The sequence below is a fragment of the Crocuta crocuta genome, unplaced genomic scaffold (genome assembly GCF_008692635.1).
Source record: "Crocuta crocuta isolate KB4526 unplaced genomic scaffold, BGI_CrCroc_1.0 scaffold1061, whole genome shotgun sequence".
NCBI classification, from domain to species: domain Eukaryota; kingdom Metazoa; phylum Chordata; class Mammalia; order Carnivora; family Hyaenidae; genus Crocuta; species Crocuta crocuta.
In genome coordinates this window covers 149,960-159,743 of record NW_027532936.1, presented here as the reverse complement: position 1 = coordinate 159,743, position 9,784 = coordinate 149,960, and the positions used below count along the sequence as shown (strand labels likewise).

Genomic DNA, 9,784 nt, shown 5'->3' with positions numbered 1-9,784 from the left:
TAATGGACTCGCACCCACCAAAGGCTTTAGAAATAGAACATTAATTAGCACTATCTTAGAAGTCCCTTCCCTGATTGCTTCTCCTCCTCTTCTCCTGAGGGGACCACTACCCCGAATTTGGTGTTAATCCTTCTCTTGTTTTTTAAAAATCTAGTTTTACCACATAGGAATTTATGTGCTAGTTTTATCCATTTTTCAACTCTGTGTGAATGGGCACATATTGTATGAATTTTTCTATGATTTGCTTTTTTTTTCACTCCGCGTGATTCATGTGCACTGATGTAGTTAGCTATGGTTTATTCCTTTCAAAGCTATTTTAAACTTAGCAAGAACTTTCAGAATTTTAAATAACAAATACAAATTTAGATACTTAGAAGAAAGTTTTTTAAAAACCTGGGCCTGAGGATATTCTAAAGTTTTCTAAAATAGGTCTCAGTCTTTCTAGAGCATGGGAATCTTGCTTATAATTAGGAGAGCTGCATCATAACCTGAATAGTAAAGGATTTTATAAAGAAGATATTTAATGTATGTTTTTCTCCTAGAATTAACTCAGTTTGTTTTTGTCTATTGTCACCTGTTGTATACTCCACTGGTCCTGCAATTTTTCACAGTCTTTTTTTTTTTTTAATTTTTAAACATTTATTTCTAAGAGAGAGACCAAGTGCGAGTGTGGGAGGGGCAGAGAGAGAGGGAGACACAGAATCTGAAGCAGGCTCCAAGCTGTTAGCACAGAGCCCGATGCGGGTCTTGAACTCACGAACCACGAGATCATGACCTGAACCAAAGTTGGGTGCCTAACCAGCTGAGCCACCCAGGCACCCCTTTTACACTCTTATAATAAGGGTTTTCAATTATTTAGGGTTGGCTAGCTTATATTAGCATTGCCTGGATTTCTACACAGTAGTGCATAAGCTATAAAATGTTATGACCCACTTCGCATTTGTTTCTATACCCTCTTCTTGGGAGAGTGCCTTCTCTTTCACAGCTCCAGATCCTGCCAACACAGATGACCTGAGATTTCCATGTTCAGCCTCAGACTCTCGTCTATGTACTTCTTCCAACTTACTTTCCTATTAGCCAACCTCACCTACACTGTCACCTCAGAGTCAATATGTCTTTGAAGTATTCCTGATACTTCATGCTAGTGTTTCAGTTGTAACAGGTAGTTGACTCAACATGGCTAAGACAATATGGACTTTCCCATTTCCAAACTACTTATTCCATGCGGATCTTCCTCTTTCCTTTATTGGTACCATGTTCTCTCAGTTACACAGCTTGAAATTTCAAGGTTATCTTTGACTTCTCCCTTACTCCTACCTTCAAAAGGCCTCACTCCTCTTACTCACCACTTTTCTGTTCCACTATTACCACTCTGGTGTGGACTTTCATTGCCTTATGCTTGATAAATTTAAAGAGTTTCCTAACTATTCCTTCTGGCTTCTCTCCTATGAATCCACTAGGCATATTATAACCACATTCATTTTCCTAAACCATCATTTGTATCGTGTCACTTAACTGCCTAATTGCTTTCTAATATAGTAAGGTCCAGACCCCTCAGTTGGTGTATGTGAGGCTGGTCACAATCTGAGTCTAATTACCCCCTCAAAGATTATCTCCTAGTGCTCTCATGCATGAATGCCAGCTAAATTGAGCTTCATATTATTCCCCCAAAACATACTTCTATTTCTTCATACTCATTCTGCCTGATCTTTCCTTCATCATACTCAGTCCTTCAATTGCCAGTTTAAGAATTACCTTTCCAGAGTCTTCTTTTATCACCCTGTCTCCCAATTATCTCCTCCTATTATGAACTCCTACCAATTTGGTATATGCTTCTTTGTATTGCTCTTCTCTCTCTTTCTACCTCCCTCCCTCTCTCCTCCCCACCCCACAACAGGCACATGCACATAACACATACACACATAGATGCTCCCTCTCCCTAAATAAATTGCAAGCTTCTTGAGGATAGGGACTATGTCTTGAATATTGTCTCCATCAGTACCTAACACAGTGCCTTGTGTGTAAGTGGGTGTTTTGTCAGTGTTTGTGGGATGAATGATAAAGGGCAACAAATAGTTAGAAAAGCGTCTTAAAACAAATGGGTTCACTACCGTAGATAATAAAGATTGTATATTTTGAGATTCACTGTCTCTTCTGTTTTCTGTATATATTCTTATATCTACTCCAGGATAAATAGCTGTGTGAAGAGTGGTGAGCATGTCCTGGAGGAGTTGGAAACAGAAGGGGAGAGGCAGCTGAAAAGCCTTCTTCAGCATCAACTTGATACCTCTGTCTCCATTGAGGAGTAGGTATTGATTTTGCATACAGGTAGAGTATCATAGACCCTTACCACCAGGTGGCAGATCCCTCTGAAAGCCTGGATGGAACACTCCTCTCCCTCCTTTCCTTGGCCAACTTCTACTTATTAGGCAGCATTTTGCTTCTGTGTCTCTTCCTCTGGGAAACCTCCCATATCCCACTAAGTCTGGGCTAAGTACCTTTCCTGTGTCTTCCCTTAACATCCATAGCACTTACAACCCAATATGATCATTGCCTGTTTACTTGTTTCTCTTCCACTGTTCTTCCACAAAGGCAGAAACCATTTGTGTCTTTTTTACTGTTAAATCCTCAGTACCTAGCACAGCGATGTACAGTAGGTACTCAATAAATAAAGATTTGATCCAGTCGTTTATTGGTCCTGGGTGTGGAGAATATTGATGGACTTCTGTATCACTGCAGTAGTTGCTTCAACCTAGAAATAGGACATTGGAGAGAAATTGCCAATGATTTTCATTGAGCCTCTTCTAACAGTGAGCCCCGTTTCTGAAAACTGTGCTAATATGAAGATGTTCTTACTTTCGTCCTGCTTGTTTTGCAGATGTGTGTCTAAGAAAGAGAGCTTTGCTCCTGGTACTATGTACAAGCCCTTTGGGAAGGAAGCAGCTGGGACCATGACTTTGTCCCAGTTCCAGACACTGCATGAGAAGGACCAGGAAACTGCTTCTCTTCGGGAACTAGGGCTCAATGAAACAGAAATCTTGATCTGGAAGAGCCATGTTTCAGGTGAAAAGGTGAGTTGGGACCCTTTTTTTTTTCATTCTGGAGAATAAACAGCAAGATCTCTTCATTTGGCCCTGAGAACCTTTTCTTGTTTAGTTCTTACAAAACTGAGCTTTGTATCAGAATCTTCTTTGGTTTCTGTGAGAGGGACCTTGGTAAAGGGCAGCCCTTCTTTGACTTTTTTTTAGCTCACACGTCTATGAATGATCATTTTGGGTCCTATGTTGTCTTCTTTCTTATATCGGGCATTAGACCATCACCCTTAGGGTGTGTCCTCTCATATGTATGTCATCTCATTTCTCTGGTTCCAGAAGTCAAGACTGAGGGCAACACCTGAAGCAATACAGAACCGTCTTCAAGATATTGAAGAAAGGATCTCGGAGCGTCAACGCATCCTTTGCCTGCCACAGAGATTTGCCAAGAGCAAACAGCTGACCCGGCGCGAAATGGAAATAGAAAACTCTTTATTCCAGGGAGCTGATCGGCACTCCTTCCTCAAGGCTCTTTATTACCAAGGTATGTGATTGCCACTGACTTTGATGTGCTGTTTCACTGAGAGGAAGATTTAACAGCAGGGCATTACATGTGAAGAGTTAGTGAAAGGAGTAGGGGAGAGAAACTCTCACTGTCCTTGAGGAATGCAGAGAGCCCCATGACAGAGACAAAGATGTACACAGTCAGTTGTGATACAACATGGAAATTACCGTTACAGAGATGTGAATAAAATGCTAAGGGAGTGCAGAACANGGAGGAGTCAGGAGTTGACATTTGTACTGTCTTAATAGCTCATCAGTCAACTGTCAGGTAAATAAGGGGCAGAGGGCATGACAGACAGTAGGTGAATAGGAGCAGGTTTGCGGAAGAGCCTGGTGCATCTAGGGAACAGTGAAAAGTTCATTGTGACAGGAGGCATAGGGCATAGCAGGGGATGAGAGGGAGTGACACTGGAAAGGTAGGTGAGGCTAGATTGTGAAGAGTCTTCGGGCTGAACTATAAATTAGCACAAAGTCTATAGATAAATGGTGTATGTCTTAACTGGACAGTATTAGTTTAACAGATCAGTTTTGCTAGGCACTGTGGCAGGTGCACAGAAGTTTAAGAAATCATTCCTGACTTCGTAGCAAGTAAAGTTCTGGCTGGAGAGAGAACCATGTAACATGTAGTAACAATGCTAGATGCAGTTGTTAAGTGCTGTTGAAGTTCATTGGAGAGAAAGGCCACTGTGCATAGGCATGACTGAAGAAAGCCTCTCAGAGGAGGTAAGATTTAAACATTCCTTTAATACTGCCTATTCTTTAGTAAGGAGAAGGAAAGGCATTTCGTTTGCAGGAGATGGTATGGGCACACCGGCGTGTCTTGGGCCTTTGTGAGAGACCAGGTTAGAAAGGTAGCTAAACGTTTTCAACTTTATTTGGTGGGTAGTATAGACCTATACTGAGTTAGTTCTTCAGTTACTTAGTTTGGATATGGTTCCAGGATTTTGAGCCAGGAGTAACCTGGTAACCTGATAAAAGCAGTATTTGAGAATCATTAATCTGTTGGCCAATGAACAGGATGAGAGAGAGAAAGAACTGGGAGCAGGGAGAATGATTTAGCAGGTCTTCATGTGGGCAGGAAGATCTAGACTAGAATGATTGCAGCGGTACTGGAAAGAGAGGTACGTCTGGTTATAAGAGACATCACCAAGGAAGAACTGGTTAAACTTATTGCCTGAGAGTGCAGGAGGAGGGTCAAAGGAGAGATCAAAGGTAACCCAGCTATTTCAAATCTGTGTGACTTTAACAGCTGGCAAAATTAAGAAAGTCTTTATGGGGAAATTCTGACGAAAGATGATTAGTTTGATTTTAAACATGTTGAATTAGTAAGGACGGCAGCGTCATTAAATGCGCATACCGAGGATGCTGTTGGAAACGCAGCAGTGAACCTCTGGGGAGAGGTCAGAGCTGGAGACACAGAATTGGGAACCATGTACTCTTGGGTGGTAGGTAAAGCTGTGAGAATGAATGAATGCTTCGTTAGAGGCGGAGAGAACACAGATATGGGAGAGCAGCGGTGAAGGAAGGAATGAAAGAACACGTGAGCAGCCTTTTGTGGAGAGACCTAGCCTGATTGAGAGCATGGGCTCTGGTGGCAGATGGCTGGAACAATCCTGGCTGCCCCACTTACTAGCTTGTTATGAGATGTTGGGCAAGTTACCGCTCTATGCTTCACTTTCTTCATCTTGTAAAACGAGAATAGAAGTAGTACCTGTATTATAGGGTGGTTAGGAGGCTTAAGTGAGGCAATAACATGTGAATCCCTTAGAGTAGTACCTGGTATTTGGGGTGGGTGGGTGGTGTATGAATCTGTTCTTTTTCCTATCTTTGAAACTCCTTGCTTTAAACCTTCACAGCATACCACAAAAAGACAAGTGCAGACAAGTACATGACCTCAATGAAGAGGAAGATAAAATTAGGCACAAAAGGCAAGTCGAGAGTTTTCTTACAGTGTTAGATTTAGGAATGTAACATAGGGTCCCAGACTTCTAAGTTGAGTGCTTATTTAATTCCATATTCAGTATATGACAATGTTTATAGGAAATGATCCAGAGGGAGCATATTATCCTGGTGTAGAATATTAAAGAGAGGAGTTAGTAGAAGTTGTAAAACTTTTACATTTAGTGTTGTTGATTTTTTTTCTCTATACCTGTAAGTTATTATACGAGACGTATTATGAACTTAATGATTTTTAGATCCTGTTTCACAACTAATTCTGAATATTTTTATTAATCACTAAAGTTATAACTATTGATGATGATATAATAGCAATATTTTCTTTTTAAAATGAACTTACAATAAAATTGCCTGTTTTTCTTTCTTTCTTTTTTTCTTGGTGTACAATTCTATGAATTGTAAATCATGCAAGTCATGTAGATTCATGTAACCACCACCACAATCAGGACAGAGAACAGCTCCATCACCCTAAAAATCCCTCATGCCATCCATTGATAGTCACCCCCAACTTCACCCATAATCTGACAGTCCCCGATCTGTTCTCCATCACTATAGTTTTGTCTTTTAAAGAACCTCATATAAACAGAATCGTACAAAATGTCATCTTTTGAGAGTTGGCTTCTTTCATTTAGTGTAACGCCTCTGAGAGTCATCCAAGTCGTGTGTATTGATAGCTCATTCATTTTGCTGAATAGCATTCCATTCTGTGGGTATTCCAAAGTTTGTTTATCCATCCACCCATTGAAGTACATTTGGGCTGTTTCCAGGTTTATGGTGATGATGAATAATACTGATATGAGCATTTTTGTACAGGTTTTTGTGTGAACATAAATTTTTATTTCTCTAAGGTAAATATCTAGGAGTGGGATTACTGGGTCCTATGGTAAGTGTCTGTTTAACTTTATAAGAAACTGCCAAACCATTTTTCAGAGTGGCTGAACCATTTTGCATTCCCACCAGCAATGTATGAGAGTTCCAGTTGCTCCACATCTTTGTCAGCCTTTGGTATCGTTGGTATTTATTTTAGTTCTTCGATAGCTGTGAAGTGGTATCTCATTGTAGTTTTAATTTGCATTTCCCTAATGTCTAATGATGTTGAACATCTTTTCATATGCTTATTTGCCACCCTTATATCCTGTTTGCTGAAGTGTCTGTTCAAATCTTTTGCTGTTTTTTAATTGGGTTGTTTATTTTCTTTCTGGCTTTTGAGAGCTCTTTATGTATTCCAGATGCAGTTCTCTGTTGGATTTATGATCTACAGAAATTTTATCCCAGTCTGTAGCTTTTCTTTTCATTCTCTCGACAGTGTCTTTCACAGAACAAACTTTTTTTTTTTCATCATGGTAAAACACACCCAACATAAAATTGACCATTTTAACCATTATTTCAGTGTACAGTTCTGTGGCATTAAGTACATTCATACTGCTCTGCAACCATCATCAGTATCCACCTCCCTGACTTTTTCATCTTTCCAAACTGAAATTCCGTACCCATTAAACACCATTTCCGTTTATACTCCTCCTCTTTGCCCCTGGCAACCACCATTCCTGTCTTTGTGAATTCGACTACTCTAGGTACCTCAGATATGTGGGATCCTACAATATTTGTCCTGTGTCTGGCCTATTTCACTTAGCATAATGTCTTCTAGGTTATCTCTGTGCTAGAATTTCCTCTCTTCTTAAGGCTGAATAATATTCCATTGTATGTATCTACCATGGTTTGTTTATCCCTTCATCTGTCAGTAGACACTTGTGTTGCTTCTACTGTTTGGCTATTGTAAATAATGCTGCTGTGAAACTGGATGTACAAGTGTCTGTTCAAGTCCCTGCTTTCAGTTCTTTTTGAGCATATATACCCAGAAGTGGAATTGCTGGATCATATGGTAATTCTGTGTTTCATCTTTTGAGGAACCACCATGCTGTTTTCCATAGAGGCTGTATATATCATTTGACATTCCCACCAGCAGTGAACAAGGATTCCAATTTTCGCATACCCTTGCCAACACTTCATTTCTTTTTTTCTTTCTTGTAAGAGCCATCCTAATGGGTGTGAAGTGGTATTTCGCTGTGGTTTTGATTTGCATTTCCCTAATGACTAGTGATGTGCATCTTTTCATGTGCTTTTTGGCTCTTTATGTATCTTCTTTGGAGAAATGTCCATTTAAGTCCTTTGTCCATTATCTAAACTGGTTGTTTTTTTATTTATTGATAAGTATTTCCCTTCATTTCATGGGTTGCCTTCTCTGTTGATTGTGTCCTCTGTGCGCAAAAGTTAATATTTTTGATAAAGCCTAATTTGTCAGCTTTTTCTTTTGTTACCCATGCTTTTGGTGTCAGAGCCAATAAATCATTGCCAAATATAATGTCATAAAGGTTTTTTTCTATGTTCTGAGCGTTTTATGGTTTTAGCTCTTACATTTGGGTCTTTGGTCCATTTTCAGTTAATTTTTTTTATGTGTTATAAGGTAAGGATCCAACTTTATTTTTTGCATGTTGATACTCACTTTTCCCAATACTACTTGATGAAAAGAACATCTTTTACCCATTGAATGTTCTTAGTTCCCCTCTCCAAAAGTCATTTGACCATAAATACTAAAGTCTGTTCCTAGGCTGTCCATTCTATTTCGTTAGTATATATGTCTGTCTTTATGCTAGTGTAACACTGGTTTAATTACTATAGATTTGTAGTAAGTTTTGAAGTCAGGAAGTGAGACTTCCAACTTTGTTCTTCTTTTCCAAGATTTTCACCACTTAGGAACCCTTGAGATACCATATGACTTTTAGGATGAATTTTTCTATTTCTAGAAAAAAAATGTCATTGGGATTTTGAATAGAGAGTACACTGAATTCTGTAGATCACTTTGAGTATTACTGACGGCTTAATGATAATATATTAAGTCTTCAATCCATGAACATGGAGTGTTTGCATTATTTGTAGCTTTAATTCTTTCAGCAGCATTTTGTAGTTTTTAGTGCACAAGTTTTTTTCCCCTCAGAGCAAAATGTTTTAAATTTTGATACAATTCAATTATCTAGTTATAAAGTTTTTCTTTCATGGACTATCTTTTTTTTTTTTTTTTTTTTTCATGTCTAAGAACTCTTTGTCTAACAGCAGATTATGAATAAGACTTTTTTTTGTTTTCTTTAAAGAGTTTTAGAGTTACATATTTTACATTTAGATCTATGATCTGTTATGACTCAATGCTTATATATAACTGTGGGGTTTAGGTTAAGGTTCACTTTTTGCCTATGAATTTCCAATTGTTTCAGCAACATACATTGAAGACAGTATTCTTCATTTACTTTCCTTTGCAGTTTTTGTCAGAAATAAATTGGCCATATGTTTGTGTTAATAATTAACTTCCTAATAAATGGTTAAGGATTGAAATCTTTCTCCAAGTATCAGGAAGAAGACAAAGATGGACACTCTTGCCACATCTATTCACAGTTGAATAAAATTAGAAATTAATAATACAAGGACATTTAGAAAATGCATAAATATGCAGAAATTAAAACAACACTTTACTGAATAACCAGTGGATCAAAAAGAAGTCACAAGGGACATTTGAAAATGCTTTGAGATGAATGAAAATAAAACTTAGCATACCAAAACTTATGTAATACAGTAAAAGCAGTGTTTGGGGGCATATTTATAGTTATAACTGTCCATATTAATAAAGACGAAAGGTCTTAAATTAATAACCAAAAACTTTCACCTTAAAAACTACAAAAATTTAAAAAGAAGAACTACAAAATTTGTTCAAATCCTTAGAAGGTGTAATATCAAGAGTGAACTATATTATAGTATAGTATTGATAATGGGGTAGGCTGTGCATTTTTGGGGATGGGAGATAATGTGGGAAATCTGTGTACTCTCCCCTCTGTGGACCTATAATTGCTCTAAAAACATAATGTTCTAAGAACAAAGAAGCTACAAAAAGAGTGAACTAAACCCACATCAAGCTGAAGGAAGAAAATAATAAAGATTAGAGCAAAAAAATTTTAAAAAATAGAGAAAACCGACAACACCAAAAGTTGGTACTTTGGAAAGATTAACAAAATTCATAATCCTTTAGCTAGACTTACTAAGGAAAAAAGAAGAAAGAAAAACTTCTTATACCCTGCTCTACTTTGATTCATTTTTCTCATGCAAAAAAACATCTTTTTCCATCCTTTCAATTAATTTTTTTTTTAAATGTGTAAAGTGTATCTTTTGTAGACAGCAAATAGGTC

At 38.1% G+C, this 9,784-nt stretch overlaps 1 protein-coding gene across 3 annotated transcripts in view; it reads left to right on the top strand.

Annotated features, from left to right (window-relative positions):
• Window positions 1-9,784, top strand: part of RBM41 (RNA binding motif protein 41) — a 62,835-nt gene that overhangs the window by 897 nt on the left and 52,154 nt on the right. For 2 of the 3 annotated variants that reach the window (XM_077745760.1, XM_077745759.1), the window contains exons 2-4: window positions 2,189-2,305; window positions 2,879-3,071; window positions 3,372-3,576. In XM_077745760.1, the coding sequence (XP_077601886.1) occupies window positions 2,189-2,305; window positions 2,879-3,071; window positions 3,372-3,576 (515 nt within the window). Of the gene's footprint in view, window positions 1-2,188; window positions 2,306-2,878; window positions 3,072-3,371; window positions 3,577-5,452; window positions 5,525-9,784 lie in introns of all 3 variants that reach the window. The other variant, XM_077745761.1, reaches the window with a different exon arrangement.